Genomic DNA, 25,493 nt, shown 5'->3' on the forward strand with positions numbered 1-25,493 from the left:
ACGACTACTAATGCAAAGGCCAGGGTATCGACTTTGTAAACGGACGTAGGATGTGATCATAACTTTCAAAGTTTGGAATGTAATGTTGTAATGCTGTCTGTTCTAGCCACTTAAACACTGTATGGTGACATGTGTTTGTGAAGCGTTTCATTCTTGGCCCTATTCGAGTGTTCTTTAAGGATTAGCAAGCAACTGGCATTGAAAAACCAGCAAAAGAAATGATCAGATTTCGAACAATCGCACAAGAAGGACGGTGCCTTGCAGCGGCACGCTCCACGTATCCAGCGGTTCGCTCCTCGCTCCGAGCTAGTGGGATCACCGCTGCAAACCGCTACCTCGCTACCACCAGGTAAACTTTATTTGTAACGTGTAACTTGAGAAATGTTGTTGTCTCGGTGACTTGCTGACTGGTAGGCCGCTGTACATAATCAGCTTCAAAAAATTTGGCAGATTTTTGGCCGATTGTTTTTTCATTGTTGCAGTGCAAAACACGGGAATTGCTGCAAAGTAGCACCAGGGTCCAAATGGCCATTATGGGCATGGTAGCACTAAGCTAGACTCTGTTGTCCACGCCCACCAAAAAAGAGTTGAGGTAGGCCTAATGGGGGGGGGGGGGGGGGGGGGAGGAGGAGGCTACCAACTCCTGTTTATAATGTTAAATATTATGCCCCTGAGTAGCTCCTACTAAAACTTTTTTAATAACAAAAGGTGTCGGATCAAATTAAGTCACACAAGATTTCGAAATGAGCATTTTCTTAAGGTTTGTTAGACCCTAATAATCCTTATTACTACTTGTAAAGGCACTCTGCAGAACAGTTCTTAGGTAACTGAATGTTACAAAATATGCACTTGTGTATGACTTTACAATTGTATAGGTGAAACAATTTACTTATAGTGCATGATGCATGTAGGCCCTATTCTTTGAGTGATCTGGAATATAAATTTGGATTTTTTGATAACAAACATTGTGTCCCACTCCGAAAGTCATTAACTAATAGCAACTCCTTCAGTCAACATTGTATAGGCCTGTGTATTTTATTCTGTTTTTCTAGCACTTTAGCTGAAATTCAAACTTCCATAAAGCTTACAAATACAGATTAGGCCTAGACAGACAGTCTCAACATCTAAGCAGCTATTGCTGTAATAGGCTACAGAGTGAATATTTCAAGTTTTATTAGACAGAGATTGCATAGGTCCGACAGTGTTATTTTTGGCATTGGTTTGGTTATTTGAATTTTGCCTTTTATCTTATGCTTCCCGTGTGTAGATATTTCGCTGTACAACCAAACAGCAGGATTGTTGTAAAAAGCCATCGTTCCAAAACACTGTCACCCTAGGTCAAGGAGTCATTTATATCCTGCAATATTGTTGTCAGATGTAGATCACCTTAAAAACCGACATTGATGTAATGGTTTGTGATGTGTGTGATCTAGTTTCATTCATATGCTCAATGCAAAAATTATATATTCACCAGTGAATATTGTAATTCTTTGCACCAGTCCCATCCCTTGTGCACTGAAGGTTAACTCTGTAGGCCCACTGCAAGGCCTGTGGCTCTAAGTGACCACCATTGTTGATATAATGAAAAGCTTGAATAGCTTATGCTTGTTGTAAGCTAGGGTACAATGGGGGGGGGGGGGGAGGGGGGGGGCTAGCTTCTGATGGGTTCGAGCCTTCCCCTCATGGAGGAATCAATGAGCAGAGCCTCAAGAAAATAATTCATTTGGACATTTCCACAGCAGTTTGTAAGGTGTTTGTATATTAGGGCTTACAATGTATGTGTTCATCTGTTCAGAATTTGTTGGGTTTTTTTTTTCACATGCATGCAATACAAACCATGTTCTCATATGATGTTGGTGCAGATGAAGGTACTTCAGAAAATTGCTAGAAGGTTGTGTTAATCAATTATGAAAGAAATATGTTTGAAAAGACTACCATTTGGATATCTTATTCTGACATGGGTCATTTTCTGTGCTCGTTTGCTAGTTCCTTGCAGAGTTTGAGCTACCGCCAGGCTGACCCGACTGTCCCACTCCTGGGGAAGACAATCGGACAATTGGTGGAGGAGACTGCAGAGAAGTTTCCGGAACGAGAATATCTGGTCTTCTGCAAAGATGGCGTTAGGAAAACCTTTGCTCAATTCAAGGAGGAGGTGGGGCAAAATTTAGAAGTGTAATAACTCACAGAGACTTCTACCACAAGCTCCTCTTTTTAAGACCTGGGGTACATGTAAAAAACCATGAATAGTTTACAAATATAAACGTGTCGGAGCGTACGCTCATTTGTAATGGTCAATTCCAGTCTAGATTCTTTGGATGCGTGTGTACTTACACAGAGGTCAGTGATAATAAAGCTGTACGGTACACAGTTTATCATATGGTGATTCTTGCAGTTATCCAAGCCTGGCTAGCCATACCAGTTCATGATTTCCCATGCTGCTTGGTCCTTAAACTGGAGATTATCCTGAGGTATCAGGTGATAGTTTTATTTGAAAAAAAAATGCACTTGTACAAAAAATACCAATGTTGTAACTAGTAGAATTTGGGAGTTTGATATCAGGTTGTTTCAAGGATAAAGGTACACTGTGTAGTACCGGTATTTGCAGTATCAGAACATCACTGTATATTGTTGTAAACATCCAGTGGCTAACTTCAAATGCTGAAATTTTAGATTGAAGAATTTGATGGCAGTGATATTGTGATAATCAGAGTGGATGGCTTTATATCATGAAGTAATAGAAAATGTGGCCAATATGTGGCCCTGGGTCATAATGTACTCATATTTACATGTTATACCATGCTATAAAGTACTGATGTAATACTATTAAAAATGAATATCATAAATCCAGTTATGTTCATGCATAAAACATTTCAAATGGTACACGTTCAGAAGGGTGTATGCTAAGAGTGTTTGAACATTACATAATATATGCTCCAGTAATGACTGCTTCCCGTTAAACCCACCCACAGGCTGACCGGTTAGCTGCGGGCCTGCTGGCCATTGGTATCGAAAAGGATGACCGGGTGGGCATCTGGGGCCCTAGCACTGTAGAATGGGTGCTCACCCAGTTTGCTACGGCCAGAATCGGCGCCATCTTGGTCAACATCAACCCAGCCTACCGACCCGGGGAACTGGAGTACGCCATGAAGAAGGTGAGATCTCTATTGGCCATTAAAGTTGAGTGACGAGCTGGCTTGATCAAATAGCTTGACTACATGTACCTTCTGAAATTTTGCAGTACTTTATACAAGAGCTAATGACGCGACATTATGGAACACACAAATCATACATGACTGCCCAGTTCTAAATCCACAAAAAGTTGCAGATTAGGATTCTCTGTAATGGGCGAAACTGCTGTATAACGAGGAATGTTTGCATGCATTTTAATTTTGCACATTTTGCGAGAGCCAAGATTCGCAAAATTAGAATGCACGCAAAAGTTCTTGTCTACACTACTGTAAAAGTGGAAATTTTCGTGGTGTTGGAAATTTTTGGCGCATTTCGCGCTACCAGAAACTTGCGCGAAAATAAAAGCACACAAATATTGTTGCTTGCCATATGCTTTAGTAGTCGATATTTTGATTCTGCGGAATTAAAAACACGCCAAACTCTTCTAAGCGCGCCGAGCGCGAAAAATTAGTCACACGAAAATATCCACTTTTACAGTACCGGTATATGCATTGAATGTTAGAGGCAACTTGCAAAAAATTTCATGCCGCGAAAAAGGCTGTCAGCTTTGATTTGCGAAAATTTTATGCCGCGAAAATATTGTGTTTTACAGAATGTCATTTGGGTTGACCCGACTCAAATTTACCTCACCTTACCTTGGAGGATAAGCTTGTTTCTACCTACAGTCAACATTTTGTGGCTTAAAGACAATATCAGTATGGAGATATTATCATTTTTTTTTCTGGACCATTTTTTGTTGTTGCACAGTTGCTCAGATGACTTTCAATGGGAAAAAAGAATATATTTTCTCTGATATTTCTGCACAGTACACATGAGTGACAATAATGTTCAAATTCTCTTTTCTCCCTTTTCTATTAAACTGTTCCACCTAACTCTTACTTATTTCAATCACTTTTTGAATGAGTTAGTTTAACAAGGTTATATCATTTGAAAGCTTAGAGCTTACTTTTTTAAACTATGTAGAAAGTTTTTCAGATATAGGCTGGGCTGTCCCATATATCTTTTCCATAATTTCTTTCTTTTGCTTTGTGTAACATGTAAAGGTTGGAGTGAAGAGCATTGTATCGGCTCAGACCTTCAAGACACAAAGGTACTACGACATGCTGGTCGAAATTTGCCCCGAGCTTTCTACCTCAACACCTGGGAACATTAAAAGTGAAAAGTAAGTAATGACCAGATCATAGTCGTGCGTAAAAGAAATGGCAAAATAGATGTTTGACATTTGACTATTGTGTATTGGCACAGCATTATCATAACATTTTGTCAATGTTTTTGTTAATGTAGTTTAGCAGTAAAGACTAGTACTGTTATTTGAATGAATCCACAGATAATGCAAATTATACAGGCTTGTGTAGCTCTTCGGAGTTTTGGTGAATGAAATGCAGGGCACTGAGTGTTAGGAAAATTCAAGGAACACTAATGAAAACAGGACACTTGACTATAGATATTTAAGATATTCATTCATTCAATCGTATGGCACAATGTGCCTGGTTGATACCGTTTGCTGACTATTACTAGTCACCTTGGGCGAACCACAAGGGGTCGGCATCATTTGCCCTTTTTCTGTGGGTAGGGGGACCACTCAACTGGGTTGGCACCCTGCTCTTTGCGATGAATGAATGAAGTGCTGCATCTTTACCAAGTTCCATACTGTACCATCTATCCCTCGGTTAGGGCATTAACTGGAGGTCCCATGTGTGAGATAGCCATGACTCACTGATCACATGTAGAAGATCCTACTTCATTCATTCATCACGAAGAGGATGATGTTAACCTGGTGAAGTGGTCCCCCTACCAACTCACATGAGTAAAACGGGCAAATGACGCTGACCCTTGTGGTTTGTCCCCAGACTACTAGCAATAATCAGCCAATGGTATCGAACAGGCACATTGATTGTGCCATATATGCTAGTCGAGAGTGATTGAACTCACATCATTATTATCATCATCACCTTTTTGTTTCTAAACATCACTATCGTCTCCATCATTATCATCATCATTATATTCACTACCGGTATCATTTCATATCTTTGAATAGCAGCTGCTGTTATCATCTAATCCATTACCATTTTCTCCTGTATGGTGTCTAGTCTGCCAATGCTGAGATCCGTGGTCATGATGGGGCATGGAGACTTTCCCGGCACGTTCAGCTTTGACTCTGTCATGGACTACGGCAAGGAGGAGCACTTTGCACAAATCAACAAATTCAGATCCCTCCTCCAGTTCGATGACCCCGTGAACATCCAGTTCACTTCGGTAAGCATGATTGGTCCTTCCACAGTAGGTGTAACAACAACTTACTGGAAGCTGTAGAAACTTCTTTTCTTATGCTATTGTAGCATCATTTTTTAACATCATGCGTGACTAAACCAGGGGCGGATCCAGGAATTCCGTAAAGGGGAGGCACCTCTACAAAATTAGGGGGGGGGGGGCACACACATCCCCTTATTTTTTCTTTTCATTTCTTTTGTTTTAACAAAAAAGAAAGAGGGAGCGCACGCCCGGTGCGCCCCCCTGTAGATCCGCCGCTGTAAACTAAAGTTGGGCAGGGGAAAGCTAAATCTTGTGTGAGAGAAAATGCATTGTAAGCAGAAGACACTTAGCTAGAGCTGGAGAAATTCGAACTCGAGTGGAAGAACTGATGATTTTGAGCAAGTGGCCACAGAGTTGGAGATCTCTCATAGAAAGCGGAATAGTTGGAGTCTCTGCTGCCACCTGTGGCAACAGACTTCCTATAGACCAGAAATATTCACATATTTTGTGAGGAGCCAATATTTGCAAAAGTCAAATGTACACGAAAGTGTTTGTCTACACAATAATGTACTGAATGCCAGTACAATTGTGTACAACATCATGGTCGGCAATCTGCAAAAGTTTTATGCCGCAAAAGTGGCCATCAACTCCAAATTGTGGTTAAAAGTTTTCTGCTGCTGGTGTTTCTGGCTTTGCATTCAATATCATAAGTCTGAATGCATGTATTAATATTTTTCAATGAAATTAAGCAATCTCGTAAGATAGAAAAGACATACATTCAGAAAAAAAAAGCCAAGCACCTGAAGAGATGTGAAATATGATTTATCAGCTTTGTGCATTTACAAAGGCACACACTTTTGGGATGCCTTGGCACTCGTATACAATAGCCATAATTGTTCCTCCGTTCCCTGACCTTGGAAGAACCATTCATACATATTGTGTTGAAAGTGCAGTTTGGATTTGGCCGACCTTTGGTCAATGAACTACAGGTTAGTCTTAATTACAGAGATATTGGAGACTGCTAAGTTGATTAATTAAGGCTTTCAGTCGCAGTATTATGACATGATGGAATGAAGGCCAGTCTTGCTATTTCATTCAAAAGTGCATGCAAGTGCTCAGAAACAATCATAATGGGCTAGTCTTGTGTCAGAGACCTTTAATAGTTGATGCAGTTCTTTGTTCAGCCTGAACAGGTAGACTAGGAGTAGCAAGGTGCCTAGTAAACCCAGTTGTTCTTTTTGTCAAACAACTTCTGTATAGAGAGTACAGTATTTCTCAAGGAACAGCTTACAGATGTATGAACAGTTTGAGACAGAATTAGATGAGGTTCTTTTCAGGAGCTTTTTCTGTTTTGCAAGGCTTACTTACAATGTTTTTCACATCGATTAATCTTATGCCTAAAGAGAAACTCATATTGTAACCTCATGCTATCAATCACAACATTCTAGAATGGGTCTCATTATGTTGTATGCAGCAGCTCTTGTTCATCATAAATATGATTTTAAGTGCTCACACAAGTTTGTGTTCACATTTAAAGAGAACGGAAGTCAATGACAGACTCTTACAGCACACCATATGTTTATTATAGTATTATGCCATGATCTTTATTGTATTTTATTGTAACTTCCCAAAGGTGGTATAGATGTTTTGTGGAATGCATTTATAATAGTACATCCACTGTATGCTTGTTGACTCTGCTGTCTTGGTGTGTATTGGATGTATGTCACGTTTATTTTGTTACAGTTATCAATATCATCATTTTGATTTTTAATACCGGATGCACAGGTCAAATTTTATGGCTGAATGCTCAGGGAAGCATTTTTTTGATGTTGCTCTTCAACAAATATTTGTATGTTTCGGTGATAAGGACATTAAGATTGACTGAATATGGCTCCAAAGTTGTATAGTGAAGAGATACTGGAGCAGTTGGAGCCACCAAGATCCAGCCTTTGAACACATCGTTAACATTTGATGACACTATCTCTGTATATTCCTACTAAGGCCTTCACAGGCATGATTATGTATTCTAGTTGATCGAATCTTATAAATGTGTTTATATGTTACAATAAGTCAGTGATCCCTTAAAACACCAGCTGAGTTTTGTAAAAAAATTCTTTGTTCAGTGTGCATTACTGTGCATCCCCTAAAATTATTATTCCTCCTTTCTAATCTCTTTATTTTTAAAGCATGCTTTTGCAAAATGTTTAAGTTGGCAGTTTTAAGTATTGGAATCAACTGTATAAAACGGTACATGTTTCATCAAAATCAGCCAGAAAACATGAAGGTTGAGCCATTTGCATGGCGAGAGCATGTAATGGGATGGTTGACCCAACTGAATTGATCTCGCTTTGCTCCCCACCAGGGTACATTCGAAACTGTGACTACTGTAGTGCAGGCCTGCTAGGATAGAATTGCCCGTAAGCGAATATGTGCACTGAAGCGTATACTTATCATTAATGTTTGACCATTTGATTTGTTGATTATCGATAATTAATCGGTTATAAAGACTGACATGGCAACCCTGGACCATGATTGGGTATGTTCTGAGATTGTAGTAAACTCTGCAATTTTTTTTGGCAGTGCATTTTCGTCGTTTGCTAACTGAAAGTGAAGTATTACAGCCTTATTTCACACATACAATTTCTTATGCGTATGTTTTTGGAGCAAAAAATAACAGTTCCGCAGACATATGAAAACAATGTTTTTACTTTAAGCATAATGTGGAATTGTGCTTAAATGGCATATTTATGTGCTCTGAAAAGAAAAGAAAAAAGAAGAAAAAGTGCTGATTCACAATGCTGGTGGAATCTAATATGTGCAGTATCAGGTTACCAGAAATACCTATAAGTTTTTTTTTTTTTTTTTCTCTTCTTGAATGCTGACAATGGTAGGGGCTAAAATTATATCCACTTTGCCATTTTTAGCTTCCCCCATCCCCCTATCTTGTGTAAACACCTGCATGTGTGGTGACTATATCACTGTACTCCAGCAAAAATTACAGTCATGGGGCAAAGTCTGATATAGCTGAAGTTTGAATTGGTATTTCAAAAGAATGTACAGACTGGTGACCAAAGTTCACACTAACTTTAGTGATCCTGCTTCTTGTACAGTGTTTGTCTCCAAGTTTTACAAACTGTAGAAATTTCATCATGCCACCAAGGAAGCAAAGTTATTGTAGATCAAGACAAGTGTAATCATTGATTGATCTTCCAAAAAAACAAAACATGATAAGGGTTACTCATGCATTTGAAGTGAAGTTAGGTAATCAAATACAGAAAACTGTCAATTTTAGGGATATCTAAAGCAAATATTAAAGGTACAGTTTACCTTTGGGAGCAGCGATTTTACAAATTTTTGAGTTACCACAGTTGATGCATATATGTGTAGGTCAGTTGTATCACAAAACACTTTTCATATAAAAGATTTGCAATGAAACCTAAAATATAGGGAGATATCATTGTGTTTCTCACTATACCATAACTGTAGACAGTTTAGTCTAGAAACAATTTTATTATATCTATTGTTCACATTTTGCATATCTAACTATACTTAACATTGGTTATCCTGATTAAATTTTTCACAATGTTTGTTTCTATGCCTAACTCACATTTTAGAACTAATTTGAAGCACTAAAGCTGGATGTTTGTTTTATCTGCAAAATAAAATGTTAAATACTGCTTTTTAAGGAAGATGATAACAAAATAGATGAAGAAAAGACAATGAATTATTCAGCCCAATACCCATGTAAGTTCATCTAGGCTTTGATGAAGCTTGAGCACAATGGTTTTAACATGTCCTGAGTTCATAGACTTGGGCTTGCGTCTATGTGTTGAGATACATTCAAATGGTTTTCATGTTTTGTGTACACCTCAGGGGACAACAGGCAACCCCAAAGGAGCAACTCTAACCCACCACAACATCGTCAACAACAGCTACTTCATCGGGAAGAACCTGAAATATGATGAGAAGGTATGAAGTAGAGAATTCTTGAACTGGTAAGAGATATTCATTTGATAAGATTTTATATGCTTTGTGTAGAATGGCTGTACAGAGTCAGTAATGTTTGATTGTCCCTTAAAATAGTCTGGGTGCCAAAGCCACTTTTTGGGCCTAACCTTGTTTTACCGTCCACCCAATGTTGTTTGATGGTTTAACCCTATTTCGAGGGTGCTGAATCCGAATCTGGATGATGCAACTTTTGCATCCTTGAGGGTTTTGAGATATTCAAGATGGCCGCAAAAATGGCCGCCAAAACCGGAAATTCTCACGTATTTCATTCTCAATGGTGAGAAATTGAAAACACTTGACGGTTTTACCCTATTTCGAGGGTGCTGAATCCGAATCTGGATGATGCAACTCTTGCATCCTTGAGGATTTTGAGATATTCAAGATGGCCGCCAAAATGGCCACCAAAACCGGAAATTCCCATGTATTTCCTTTTAAATGGTGAGAAATTGAAAACAATTGATGGTTTTACCCTATTTCGATGGTGCTGAATCCGAATCTGGATGATGCAACTCTTGCATCCTTGAGGGTTTTGAGATATTCAAGATGGCCGCCAAAGTGGCCGCCGAAATAACAGCCAATTAAAACCAGAAATTCCGATGTATTTCCTTCTTGGTGAGAAATTGAAAACAATAATTGATGGTTTTACCCTGTTTGGAGGGTGCTGAATTCGAATCTGGATGATGCAACTCCTGCATCCTCGAGGATATTGAGATATTCAAGATGGCTACCCTATTTCGAGGGTGCTGAATCCGAGTCTGGATGATGCAACTCTTGCGTCCTTGAGGGTTTTGAGATATTCAAGATGGCCGCTTAAGTGGCCGCCGAAATAACCGCCAATTAAAACCAGAAATTCCGATGTATTTCCTTCTAAATGTTGAGAAATTGAAAACAATTGATGGTTTTACCCTGTTTGGAGGGTGCTGAATCCGAATCTTGATGATACAACTCCTGCATCCTTGAGGATTTTGAGATATTCAAGATGGCCGCCAAAATGGCCGCCAAAACCGGAAATTCTCACGTATTTCATTCTCAATGGCTCAAAATTGAGAACAATATGGTTCTATCCTATTCCGATTCCAAAATGGCCGCCCAAACCGGAAATTTCCACGTATTTCAATTTTAATGTTTCGCAATTGAGAACAATTTTATTGATGATTCTATCCTATTTTGATCACTGTGCTGAATGCGAATCTGGACGAAACCACCCTTGCATCATTGAGAGTTTGGAGATATTCAAGATAGCCGCCAAAATGCTCGCCAGAATGGTGAAAAATTGATAATTGATGGTTTTACCCTATTTCAGGTTTTCATCAATGGCAAAATCTAAACCCAACCATACTCTGCTGATAAACGAATGCATATTGTACATCCCAGTTTGAACTTGCTGTACAGTGAAACCAATTTTACCGGATATCTTGGAGTTTGTAAGATACAACTGTGCCAGGAATGAATCCTGCAAGACTACAGATGCGGTTGAATATTTGAAAGATTATACTGTTTCATCTACATATCATGGATATGTTTTGAACACTAACAATCAGTGGACAAGACATACCCATCTCGATCATATTGTGATAGTGATGTAGAGAAGTTTACTGAGATTCCCAATATTACCTGTTTTAATCCATGAACAGTTTTAATCGTTTCATCCATGAACACTCACTGGTGGTCTTGATGACATTGTCGAAGACAAGAGTTGGACATTTTTATAGTTCTGCTTCAAATTTTTCTTCAATATGATGTAATATTATATATATATGGGGCGACAAACCTCGTATCTACAAAATGTCACATGTTCAGGAGAGAAAAACAAAAACAAAAACAAAAAGTAAACAAACATGGCAGCCAAAGCACTATAACAAATGAGAGAACCTTTCCTTTGACATGCCATGGTAGCTTCATTTTTGGGGTAAGACAGCAAAGGTTTGGACAGGACATCATTAACTGATTATCTGTTTATTCAAAAATGTCATTTTCACTAAAAAATTCAGATACAGGGTCTTGTCGCCCAAGCGACGATATCATATATACACACGAGGGGATGGAAAAATCACAGGTAACGCGCAGTAAAACAAACAAACAAACAAACAAACAAACAAACAACAACATGTAAGGTAATAGTTGATAGTCCAGTACTTACGAATATCATAATCACGCAGAGTGCTTTTGAAATTACCTTTATATTGATATCTACTATAGTGGTCATGGATGCAACCATTTCTAGTGACGTAATCAGAATATGCCACAAGTTTCATAAGAGTACGCGGCGAGACTCATACGAATACAAGACAAATTTGAACACCAAATACCAGCAGGCCATAATTTGATATTACTCTTATAACCAAAAAGGATTAACTTCACATCAGTATGCGGAGCCCTTATTGGCTACCACACTAGGCATTACTTTATAACAATTGTGCATAAAGAAATTTTCAGTCTAATCTTTGTGTTTGTACGTTTCAGTATGATGTCAATATCATTTTTCTTTCCATTACGTGTTAAAGTTCCGTTTGAGACATATCGGAATATCTCAGTATATTACAATACCATTGTGACAGCCATTTTGGATGCCATTAATTATTGGCTGATTTGACAAATTTGCTCAACCGAGTTGAATTCAAGAAATACGGATTATTGCTTTTAATCACTCGTTTCACGTGATAGCACAATATTCCACAATTTATAAGAAAATATCAAGGAATTTCCGTTTATACAGGACATTTGCAAATATCTCAAAACATTCAGCACCCTCGAAATGGGGAGGGATCATCAATTTATTTTCAAATTTTCACCATTTAGTAAAAATATTAACATTGGAATTTCAATTTCTGCCAATTATTTTGGCGGTCATCTTGGACATCTCAAAACCCTAAGGAACGCAAAAGTGGCAACAACAAAATGTCGAGGGTGCTGAATAGGGTCTCAAAAATTTCAATATTGACAGTTATTTTGGCGGTCATCTTGGAATTCTCAAAAGACCCCAAAACACAAGAGTTGCATCAACCAGGTTCGGATTCAGCACCCTCAAAATAGGGTAAAACCACCAATTGTTTTCAATTTTACACCATTTAGACCGAATTAGGGGGCGTACATGGGAATTTCCGTTTTTGACGGCCATTTGGGGGCCATTTTGGCGGCCATCCTTATCATCTCAAAACCATTAAGGATGCAAGAGCTGGATCCTGCAGCTTCAAATTCAGCAAACTCAAAATAGGGTAAAACCATCAGTTTGTTTTCAATTTTACACCATTTAGAAGGAAAAAGGGGGTCTCTACTCTACATGTGAGTTTCCATTTTTGGCGGTCATTTTGTTGGCCATCTTTATTATCTCAAAACCCTTAAGGATACAAGAGTTTTACGAAGATTCTGATTCAGCACTCTCGAACTAGGGTAAAACCATCAATAGTTTTTCAATTTCTCACCATTTAGAAGGAAATACAGGGGAATTTCCGGTTTTGGCGGCCATTTTGGCGGCCATTTTGGCGGCCATCTTGAATATCTCAGAACCCTTAACGATGCAAGAGTTGCATCATCCTGATTTGGATTCAGCACTGTCGAAATAGCTTCGAACTATCAATTGTTTTCAATTGCTCACCACTAAGAAGGAAATACATAGGAATTTCCGGTTTGGGCGGCCATTTTGGCGGCCAATTTGGCGGCCATGTTGAATATCTCAAAATCCTCAATGATGCAAGAGTCGCATCAGCCAGATTCGGATTCAGCATCCTCGAAATAGCTTAGAACCATAAATTGTTCTGAACTTCTCACCATTTAGAAGGAAATACATAGGAATTTCAGGGTAATTTGGCTGCCATTTTGGCGGCCATCTTGAATATCTCAATATCCTCAAGGATGCAAGAGTCGCATCAGCCAGATTCGGATTCAGCACCCTCGAAATAGCTTAGAACCATCCATTGTTTTCAATTTCTCACCATTTAGAAGGAAATACACAGGAATTTCCAATTTTGGCGGCCATTTTGGCGGCCATCTTGAATATCTCAAAATCCTTAAGAATGCAGTAGTTGCATCATCCAGATTTGGATTCAGCACCCTCGAAATAAGGTAAAACCATGAATTGTTTTCAATTTCTCACCATTTAGAAGGAAATATGTGGGAATTTCCGGTTTGGGCGGCCATTTTGGCGGCCATCTTGAATATCTCAAAACCCTCAAGGATGTAAGAGCTGCATCATGCAGATTCGGATTCAGCACCCCCAAAATAGGGTGAAACTTTCAAAAAACATTGGGTGGACGGTAAAACAAGGTTCAGCCTTTGGCACCCAGACTAAAATGAGATAATCAGCTAAGAATAGGGAGGAGGACACCATTGCTATCAGCATCAGAATTCAAACTGACAGAGCACCATGATTGATAGATAGGTAGATAGATAGATAGATCGATAGATAGATAGATAGAGTCATAGATAGATATAGTCATAGATATATATATATATATATATATATATATATATATATATATATATATGTATATTTATATATATAGAGAGAGAGAGAGAGAGAGAGAGAGAGATTCATAGATGGATAGATAGATAAATTGATTGATAGATAGATAGATAGATTGATTGATAGATTGATTGATTGATTGATTGATTGATTGATTGATTGATTGATTGATTGATTGATTGATTGATTGATTGATTGATTGATTGATCGATCGATTGATTGATTGATTGATTGATAGATAGATAGATTGAGTGATTTATTGATTGATTGATCGGTCGATCGGTGAGTATGGATGGATTCATCAGATGTAGTACATGTAGGTAGATGTTATGTTGTGTTTCAAATATTTCTGTTAAACACAGAATTAACCCAAAAGATTATGTTTTCTATATCTTAGAAGACGGAGGGCAAGAATTAAACTGAGCCATTGCCTTTAATCCTGTGCAGTGTTAGAAAAAGAGATGAGCAAAAATATTAACATATTAACATTGCCTATTCTGACACACTTAAAAGCACTACTTGCAAAGTGACATCATAATGCCTTTATGTAGACTGACATGTTGGGCTTCTTTAAATGCTGGAAATGTCTGTGGACTCTTTTATTATTTGTTACACTTAAAAAGAATAATAAATTTCACACCTACTTTGCTTGAACAATGAAACCCGTTGTCCTTGTCATAAAATGATCAAATATAACTAAACCCTCACATAACAAGCTGATTTAGTAAGTCCTAGTCTTTGCATTTCTTCATTTTGTACCCAGATACAGTGAGAAATGCAATATATCAAGCTTATCATCATGGTTTTAAAGAGGAAATTCAGTCCAAATATAGGTTAGTCTGATAAAGAGTAAAATCTTACGAGTTACACAGTAAAAAATTTGACTGAAATCGGATGAAAAATAAAGAAGTTATGACATTTGGAAGTTTCGCTAATTTCTGCAAAACAGTTCTTGTACAGTGGATATGAATAAGCAAATGAGTGAGCTAACCATGTCATACCCTCACAATTTTCCATTGACCTTGTACAAAAAATGACAAAAATTCAATATTTTTGTCATTGCAGTCTGAATCATGAAGTTATTCCTGGATGAATAACTTTAAAATAGTGATCAGTTAGATATACGAGGATTTGAGCTTCGGGCCTAATTGCGTTTGAATGGAAAAACTAGAAATTTCAAAATTTTATGTACAAACAATATGGCAAGTTGTGAGGGAACAACATGCTCACTTTGCCATTTGCATATTCATATTGAGTTTCCCCCCCAAATAGTGAAACTTCAAAAACTTTCAATCAATGTTATACTGTTGAACTCATAATATTTTACTCTTTTTTATCAGACTGACTTGTATTTGGACTGGATTTCCCCTTTAAGGTCCTCGTTAGAACGAAATTCCAGTGTATTCTGAAAGTTTACATTGCACATGAACTAATTCACTTACTTGCCAGAATGAGAGAGAGAGGGAGAGATTTGCCATGTGAAGTAATCTTGAGCGGATCTTTCGGTCGCCCCTCCTTCTCTCTAGGCTCATCGAATTTCTATACCAGTACCTCTCTACCACTGTTTCGGTATGGTTGGAGGGTCTCTTGCTGCCATGGTGCATGGGGCCACCTGTGTGTTTCCTACTCCCAGCTTTGAGCCAGAGGCCAGTCTCAAAGCCATTCAGGATGAAAAGTGAGACACCGAGCATAACTCCATTAACCCATTGAGGACCAACTGATTTTGTTAGAACACACGTTTCCCATAGACACCTGCCCGAGAATACTCGGGACTAGTCTTCAATGGGTTAAAAAAGAAAAAAAAAACAACCCACTGACACACACCTCTAGAGACATCTTTTTCACATTTAAAGTCATTCCTTTGGTTGCCTGCTCAAAAGTATTTGTTGCTTCCATATTAGCTCCAGAAAACAAATCAATTCAATTCAATTCATATTTATTAACCCCAATTCTTCTGTTCATTTTCACTTGCATATTCTAAACTCAAGACATATGTCAGCTATTGTCATTCCTATAGTGTGACTGTGTTTAAAGACTCAAAAATATATTTCCTACATGCCCCCATGTTCTAACTTACTTTCTCTCTTTCTTTTTTTGTCCCCGCCGAACGAGTTCGAGCAGGGGACTATGAAACGGGCTCCGTACGTGTGTGTGTCCGTGTGTCCGTCCGTCCGTCCGTCCGTCCGTGTGTCCGTGTGTCCGTGTGTGCGTCCGTGTGTGATCAAAATCTTCAATTTGCTACTTCTCTGTCATTTATGAGCCAATTTTGATTCTGTTCGCTTTATATGATAGCACTACATGGGAGCTTTGAAACTTCTACACAGAATTTCAGTCGTGACCTTTGACCTTGACCTTTGACCTATATTGTACATTTTGCTACAAAATGCTACTCCTTCGCCATTTCTAACCCGATTTCGATTCTGTTTGCTTTATGTGATGGCACTAGATGAGGGCTTCAAAACTTCTACACAGAATTTTGACCTTTGACTTCTTTGACCTTTGACCTTGATTTTTGACCTGTATTGTTCATTTTGCTACAAAATGCTACTCCTTCGCCATTTCTAACCCGATTTCACTTCCGTTTGCTTTATGTGATGGCACTAGGTGAGGGCTTCAAAACTTCTACACAGAATTTTGACCTTTGACTTCTTTGACCTCTGACCTTGATTTTTAACCTATATTGTACATTGGCTACAAAATGCTACTCCTTCGCCATTTCTAACCCGATTTCGATTCTGTTTCCTTTATGTGATGGCACTAGGTGAGAGCTTCAAAACTTGTACACAGAATTTTGACCTTTGACTTCTTTGACCTTTGACCTTGATTTTTTACCTATATTGTACATTTTGCTACTAAATGCTACTTCCGGCGGGGACATATATTACGCACCGCGTAATTTCTACTTTTCCTTGTTTTTCTTTGTGGGGGGGGGGGGGGATGGGGCTTTCTTTAGTTTAAAACATGCATGTAAGCTATATCAAATTGCAATCACTAACCTTGATTTCCTTGTCAAAATAATAATTCAAAGAGTGTTAAATCATGTGGAATTTATGTATGGGTAATATATTATATTTTCACAGATAGACGTATCCTTCTATGTTCTACAACACAATTCTCGAGATGTCTCTATTTGGACTGAGATACTGAGACAGTGAATTATACAATAAAAGACAAGTGCATTGTAAACATTGTAAGATTGTTCCCAGAATGATATATTTTATTATTTTTTCTATAGTGTTTTCCCTCTCTACCATCTTGGTTTGATATGACTAAATTGTAGGATTTAACTCTTTCCTGTTTCAAAAGTGTATCCATTATGATATTGTTATAAATCAGTCATGTATGTTGATGATCACTGTTGTTATTAAAATAAAAATTATTTGGCAGTGTTAGTCCTCTCCTGTAAATATTCCAGGGCACAAAACTTTCTTTTGAATTTTGCACTTTACTGAACTAGTGTGAAAAATAAGGTCACACTAATGTTTTTGAAGGTATGAAAATATGCACAAAATACTGTAGTCTGCAAAGTTATAGTGTTTCTTTATAGTGAAGTTTATTGAATATGCATAGTGCCCCCAAAATAGTAAAAACAAATAAAAGTTCCCAGTTTGACAGTAGCAATTGTGCATTATTCATGATCAATCATCTTAAAATGATAAAAAAAAAACCTGTGATCTTCTCAAGAGTCACCTCCCAGTATGGCACACCCACGATGTTCATCGACATGTTGAACCACGCCAACTTCAGTCAGTACGACATGAGCAGTCTTTCTACCGGTATCATGGCGGGCTCACCCTGCCCCATCGAAACCATGAAGCAAACCATCTCGGAGATGAACATGAAGGACGTTGTCGTAAGTCTGAATTGACTTCAAAGGGAAATGAAACCCAAATCAAACATACCATGTCTTCATATTTCTAGCGTAAATGAATTTGGCTTACCTGTTTCAGAAGAAAAGGGGAATGGTTTTGACCTAGTCATAAGTGTCAGGAACAAGTGGAACAAATATATTCGTTTTGTAAGAGATGAAATTTTATGGAATTCCATTTATGCATTCTTTGTATTGTTGTCCTACTGTGACATCACAAATTGTTATATTCTTCTAATCCTGTGATGGCAGGTACAGAAACTTTGGAAATTCATAATTTTTGAATGGATTATCCTTTTTTCCTCACACCTCACTGATGTATTCTAGCATAAAGAATCTTGACTTGACCACTTTCAGAGAGCAGGGGGGAATGATATTTCTTGTAACATATGTCAGTGACAAGTCAAAGCAATGTACACTTCTCATGAAGAAAGAAATGTCGAGGAATTCTCTTTGTATTTCTTTATAGCGTTTTCCATAAGTGACTTCACAAATTGTAATAGCATTCTCACAGAAATTTTTAAAAATGCATATAACTTTTAAGCGGATTGCCTGATTGTTGTCAAACTTTCACTCATGTGTTCTACAGTATTGCTGCATTCACTCAATGCACATAATTATATATTTGAGGCTTCCTTCCCTTAACCCGGTGAGGATGGGCTGATTTTGCTACAACACACATTTCCCATAGACACTTGACCGAGTAACTGTATACTCGGGACTCGTCCTCAACAGGGTAAAGAATGATGATTAGAAGTACACTTGGTGCAGAAAACGTTCCGAATCATCAGTATATTGATATTGCAGCAAATGCCTCAGAGAAATTATGTTTGTATGTGAATGCCAAAGGTGTGAGGAGTTTGGACTGTTTTATGTTTCAGATCTGCTATGGCTTGACGGAAGTGAGTCCAGTTATCTGTCAGACAGGGATGACGGACCCCATAGACATCAGAGTGTCAACCGTGGGAAAGCCTGGACCTCACAATGAAGTAAGTGATCTGTCATATAGCTTTAATGGGTACTGCCAGGCAAGGATTTTGTTTTTTGCTATATGACAAGACACACCTTTCATAAATGTACGATATCACTACTACTTTCATCTAAAAAATGGCTACTGCAAAATGTGCCTTCACAAAAGGGCAACATTTTTGGAATCTTTTGCTGGGTTGCTGCTCTTCAATGATACATCAATGGATTGAACCCATGTAACATAGAGCAATATATTGCTGGCCCCTGCATGCACCCAGTTGCAACCACTGTTTGTGCATGTGTAATAATATAGCTAGTCCATATTCATTTATGTGCGCACGGTCAATGTGTAACAATCATCATTACAGTAGGCCTGATAATTTAGCAGCAATAAGCATTGTAAGTCAAATATCATTCAAATGCAAACACAGGCAAAAGTCACGTACAGAATATGTATGCTCCATAAATTCTGTAGACCATTTCCTGGATTTTACCTCACAGAAATCATAACCTTGCCATGGATTTGTTTTTTTAAAATTGGCGTATGTTTTGAAAGCAAAAACAGATATACTCAAGTTTTCCTTTAATAGCCTGGCAGTCCCCTGTAATGAAGACTGTAGCAGTCAAATGCTTGTCATTCTCTTTCTCAAAATGTTGGTCTGTTACCCTGTTATATGTATGGCAGTGTATTTAGCTTGTGGAAGTATGAATGACACAATGTATTACTTCTTTTAATCAGAACAAAGATCATCTTCTGATTCATCCTAGTTAAAGTGATGGCAACTGTATTTTATGTTTACGATACTGTGCAGCAGCCAAAAACAAAAAACAAAAGCAAAAATAAACAATTTAAACAAAAAACGTATGTTGATTGTTTCGCTCTGAACCATGTGCCTTTTCCTGACGATAAGACTTTTTTCACTGAATTCCTATCTTATGCAGATCAAGCTCATCGATCCCCAGTCTGGTGCCCTTGTTCCAAATGACACGCCGGGCGAACTGTGTAGCCGTGGTTACACCACCATGATTGGCTACTGGGAGGATGAGAAGAAGACTGCAGAGGCCATTGATGAAACGAGGTGGTTCCACACCGGGTAAGCTCCCGATAAAAAATGTCGTCGTGGGATTCAAAAGCCACTAATTGTGGAGGAAAGCATTTTGGATAGAATGAAGAGAAAACTATTAGTGGAATGGATTTCTCAACCCATCATGAATATAACTTGGAATGGGGGGTTTTTGTGCACCATCTTCACCTGATCACTATTCTATATTCTGGACTATTTTTGTCACTTTTTTTTTAGCTGCTAAACCTGTACATGCATCAAGTCGAGTGATGGCAATCCCGAGTCCAAGAGAAAAAGAGTCCGCACCGAATACTCTCAGCTATGGACTTTCCCTCAGAAGTTTGCAGATAATTACAAGTGCATGAACTTGTTACATCATGCCATCTCTTGACTTAATGTGTAAAGGTTTAGCAGCTTGTATATAGATCTCATAAGAAGAGTCTAGAATCCAGACTAGCTGAACTTTTGATATGTGATGACTTTGATAGGGTCGCCCATAGTCATGTTAACAAAATGTGTAGGAGACAGATGTTATAGTAATGACAAAAATATATGTGACCCGCTACAACAAAATGATCCTAAAGTCGGGCGAGGTCGATTATTTGAAAATTGCATGACACAATTCCCTAATCTTTCTGCTTTAAATTGATATATAATATGTCTTATAAAAATAATCGGCTGCGGAGATATCAATGTTTAAATGAGAGCATGTCAAGACGTCTGGGAAATCACTGTTTCGAGAAAAGCGCCCTAAAAGTTCTCCTTGCGACGCAATCACAATCAAGAGACACGCAAGTCAGTATTCACCTCCGGACAATAGAAGTTAAGCCCTAGCAACCCCCGAAATGCTCATTCAAACACAGCGTCGGCGGTCTCCTCACCGACCAATCAGTGACCAGGATGTCAGGAGAAGCGGCTGGGCATAGCGCAACCCGCCCGCATGCACCAGTGGACTGGGCAGTGTGCAAGCTTCACGCTTCGGTTAGCGGCAAGCAGCAAACTGACCAATGAGATCACTCTGGTCGTTGTTAGGGGCGGAGCCTATGTGTGGCGCTCAATCCAAATGTGCGAACCAGTTTCTGCTTCGTTGAAACGCCAAAAAAACATGGCCCAGAAAAATGCTATTTTTTGGTCTTTCCTTTCATCATTTTGCTTCAAAATTTCGACAGATGATAGAAGACATGTCAGACTCTAATAATATGTCAAATTCAGAAAATCGTAAGTTTTGACCACTTTTGGTGCTCTAACTTCAAACTCGATTTTCACGGCTTCGACAGTGCGCGACTTTAGGACCATTTTGTTGTAGCGGGTCACATATTTGAATCACATGCTTTATCCAAAGTGGTTGGAGTCTCAATGCTTGTCTGCACATACATGTTGTATCATACTGTGAAGTTACGGGCTGAAGCGGTTGCAAGCAATGTCTTGTCTGGCTTTGACAAAGCTTATCAAAGGCTGGTACCTGACGATGGTGGAGGACTACTTATTACCCCTTTTGATGCCAGGGACTTCAGACAGTGTGTACAATGCTATGGAGTTTTCTGTGTCAGTTGGCACTCAAAGCTTACAAGGGGTTAAGAAGTTGTCATGTCATTATGTGAGTTCATAATCAGACATTGATCTGTTCGTACTTTTGCCCTTATCCTGTTGAGGACAGTTTGATTTTGTTACAACACGCATTTGCCATAGACGCTTGCCCGAGTATACTCAGGACTCGTCATCAATGGGTTAAGTCATTTAGTCTGTAATATTCCTGAAGAGGCTCTTTTAGATGTAGCTTGTTTTGCAAAGTTGTAAAAAAATGTAAAAAAAAACAAACAAAGAGTGTGATCTCTGTTTGGGAATTCTCGCCCATGGGAGATAATATATGCAAGCCATCAAAGCCCTAGAATTTAAAGATATTAGTAAGTAAGTCTATTGTTTTGTGTCATTGAATGTGCGTATTCTTTCTAAGTTGCCCTGTTCCCTTTTTTTTTCTGCTCAAGTGACCTGGCTACCATGGACAAGGATGGTTACATTACGATAGCCGGAAGAATTAAGGATCTGGTCATCCGAGGAGGGGAGAACATTTACCCGACTGAGATTGAACAGTTCCTCTACAAGCACCCCAAGATTGAAGACGTTCAGGTTGGCATCAGGAGTGTAATTTAGAAACAAGCCATGCCACTTTTTTTTTTTATAATACACATTGTATGATGAAAAGATTTACAGGCTTATAGATAGAGGGATAGATGAATGTGAAATGAATACACAACTCAGTCGCTCAGTGAATAAGATGAATAAGAAGAGAGAGATTTAAAAGAGTGAATGAGATGAAGTGTAGCTGAATAATACATAGTTAATTCACAGATGTGTCAAATTCAGTAATTGATTAATCAAGTAATCTGTTTATATGCTGCAAGACACATTTGATAAAAGAAAATCCCCATGGACACTTATGAAAAAGATTATACTGGCAAATTCTTTTTTAGCAGACCTGTCTACTGTCAAATATCAAAGTGGGATCTCAAACAGTTGCACCAGGTACCCTTCAAAGCATATCAAACCAATCTGTTATGTAAACATGCACAACATTTTTCACATAGATCAGTATATCTGAGTGATATCTTACTCTCTTGGGTTTGACAGTCAAATGTACTGGTACTCATTAGAGAATATAATTAGTAGGAGTTATGTAAATGCATACTGTGTGTTTTATGTCATGAGCATTAGATAAAGCCATTAATTAATTTGTGTATGAACATCTGTTCCTGCTATGCGGGGAATATTTGGTGAGTTGTAATGCTGGTAATCACATTCTTTTCTGCATCTTGTTTGGTAGACCTGACTTTCTGGGTTCATCATCTTTGCAAGTTGTAGGCACATCAGCGATAACATGATTCAATTCTAATGTAGCACCAAATCTGTGTTTGTTTGGTGTTTTTTTTTTTTGTGAGTAGGACTCAAAGTTGCTGCAAAGGCTTAATGATAAAAACACAGAAATGCAAAATTGGTAAATTTGTGACAGGATATATTAAGATGCAGTTTGAAGTTTAATTTGATAGAATGAACACAAGAGTTGATGTTTGTGTGATGCCCCTATGAGCTTAGATTAACCCTGAATCATTTCATCCTTAGCTGAACATCAATCTGTAAGAGGCCTCAAGTCTCCCTCGAGTCTCCCTCCACTCTCCCTCAAGTCCCACTTAAATGCCCATCACATCTCCCGTTATTCTATCTCAAGTCTCCCTCAAATCTCCCTTTAGTGTTCATCAAGTGTCACTCAAAATGTCCATCAGGTCTCCCTCAAATGTCTGTCAAGTCAAATCTCCCTTAACCCGTTGAAGACTAGTCCTGAGTATACTTGGGCAGGTGTCTATGGGAAATGTGTGTTAAAGCAAAATCAACCTGTCCTCAGTGGGTTAAGTCTCCATCATGTCTCCTTTAATTCTCCCTCAACTCTCCCTCAAGTCTCCATTAATTCTCCACTAAGTTTCCACTTAGAGTCTCTGAAAATGCTGGAGATTTTATAAGCTGCATATCAAATATTTAAAGCCCTCCTCTGGAATCTTTGTCAGGTGATTGGCGTACCTGATGACAGGATGGGGGAGGAGCTGTGTGCGTGGATCAAACTAAAGGCTGGACAGGAGGCTACACCCGAGGAGATCAAAGAGTTCTGCAAAGGACAGGTGTGACATTATTATTATTATTATTATTATTGTCATTATTATTATTATTATTGTTATTATTATTATTATCGTTGTCATTATCATTATTATTATTATTATCATTATTATTGTTGTTGTTGTTATTATTATTATTATTAGTATTATTATCATTATCATTGTCATTGTTATTATTTATTCAGCCAAATGAAAATGACATTAACAGTAACATGACATACAATCACATAGAAATAACACAGTCTATGTATACAGTTGACATATAACACAAAGAATGGACAGGGAAGCAATAAATGGGTGCATATTTCTGATATTTGCCAGAGTGACGAAATACTGTGTCTGCTGTGGATTCTGATTCCATGGTTTCTGTGTAATATTTGGCTAATCAGGACTTGTCAAGCAATTTTTTTTTTTTTTTTTTGAGGGGGGGGGGGGGGGTGAATGTGTGATTGAGAACCAGAGATGATAGGAATGTGTTATGAGTATCATCTCCACCCCCTCAGGCAGTTATCCATACATATGCATGCTAGTTCCAGATTCTTAGAGACACCCCCTTTAAGGATGGAAATTGGTTAGGATTATGTTAGGGTTTTGACCCCACATCACAGGCTTTTGGAAGGGAAGCAATGAAAATTACTCCCATATGATGGGCTTTTGGAAGGGATGCCTGCTAGCTTACCTACCTGTACAAGCAGCTTGATGTTTGCGCAGTGTATGTGGCTAAAAGAAAGCCAGCTCGGCATGCTTTGCAGCAAATAATGCACAGTAAACACATTCAGGAGAATTGTGGCAAACACCAAGAATCCACAATAACCCTATTTCAGAAGTTTTGGGGGTTTGAAACTAATCCTATTTTGGACCATATTCTAGGGCTCTTTGGGAAAGATTTGAAAACTACCCTTATTAAAAGTGTTTGGGAAAAAAATAGTGAAAGTCCCCCCTATTTTAACAGTTTTGGGGGATCAAAAAAAAAAAAAAGTCCCAAAATATACTTGGTTTCCCCAAAACACCGGGAACGTGCATGCAGCCTGAGTGGGGGGATGGGGGTATCTTCCCTTTTCAGGAAGTAAAGTTAGTGATTTTTCAGCCTGGTGGAGACAGTTAATACATTGCATTTGTGTTGTAGAAGGCAATATTTTGGAGTGTCATTAGTTTCACAAGTATCGTTTGATTTGAGCAATATATGATCATACGGAATATAATGTCATCATGAATTGTATGTGGCATGCTTTGGTGCAGATATTAAGCAAATAAAAATCATCGACTGTGAGGGCGATGGTTATAATCTAACATCGTGGAGGTGATCACGAGGTGTCGAGCCAAAGGCGAGAGCTGATAGACACCTGAAGGATCACCGAGGCGATGTTAGATTTTATCCATTGCCCAAGAAATAGGAGATGTTTATTTGCTTTAAATCCCACATCGATTAACAAACTTAAGATTTGATAAAAATGTATTCCCTCAACCACGCAGATTTTTATTTTATGATTGTGCTGAATGTTTAAAACACAGGTAGTTTTACCTTGAAACCACGGTCCGTGGCACGGCAGCAGTCGAATGAAGCAGAGTAACGTAGAGCTAAGACGATAACAGGCAATACTGATGTATCGATAATTGTGCGATGTGCACGACTGTATGCCACTAGAACGTGCTAGCTATCCGCGTGGCCGACAGTTGCAAGCGATACCTTTATCGATTCCAATAGTGGATATGTAGAAAGTGCCAACGAAAAAGACAATCACATATGTGATAGTCCCACGGCATGGATGTTGGGAGAAAAACATCTCTCGATCACATGTTCCAAATTAAGCAATCCCATTGGTCAAACATACTTACGTGGGATATAATTAACTTCATTCATTACTATTGGTACATTCACTTCCTTCCGTCCACGATCTCAGATATCTCATTTCAAGATTCCGCGCTACATCGAGTTCGTGAGCGAGTTTCCGCTGACGGTGACGGGGAAGGTGCAGAAATTCAAGATGAGGGAGACCATGATCGCCAAGATGAAGTAG

General features: G+C 38.5%; 1 protein-coding gene across 1 annotated transcript; it reads left to right on the plus strand.

The window, feature by feature from the left end:
• On the plus strand, positions 1 to 25,493 carry LOC139722196 (medium-chain acyl-CoA ligase ACSF2, mitochondrial-like). The gene is made up of 13 exons (XM_071633512.1): positions 1 to 349; positions 1,987 to 2,152; positions 2,970 to 3,152; positions 4,233 to 4,351; positions 5,280 to 5,445; positions 9,316 to 9,411; positions 15,439 to 15,587; positions 17,597 to 17,765; positions 18,662 to 18,769; positions 19,692 to 19,843; positions 21,799 to 21,940; positions 23,371 to 23,481; positions 25,377 to 25,493. Exons 1-13 carry the CDS (start codon positions 219 to 221, stop codon positions 25,491 to 25,493), a joined length of 1,809 nt encoding a protein of 602 aa, XP_071489613.1. The 5' UTR covers positions 1 to 218.

Source organism: Diadema antillarum, unplaced genomic scaffold (assembly GCF_040938485.1).
Source record: "Diadema antillarum isolate AM-2024a unplaced genomic scaffold, OU_Dant_1.0 scf00000160, whole genome shotgun sequence".
Classification (NCBI taxonomy): domain Eukaryota; kingdom Metazoa; phylum Echinodermata; class Echinoidea; order Diadematoida; family Diadematidae; genus Diadema; species Diadema antillarum.

Coding starts and splice junctions, on each gene's coding strand:
- LOC139722196 (XM_071633512.1), top strand. CDS start 219: ATGATCAGATTTCGAACAATCGCACAAGAAGGACGGTGCCTTGCAGCG. Junction 9,412..15,438: donor ACCTGAAATATGATGAGAAG/GTATGAAGTAGA, acceptor CCTTCTCTCTAG/GCTCATCGAATTTCTATACC. Junction 17,766..18,661: donor TGAACATGAAGGACGTTGTC/GTAAGTCTGAAT, acceptor TTTATGTTTCAG/ATCTGCTATGGCTTGACGGA.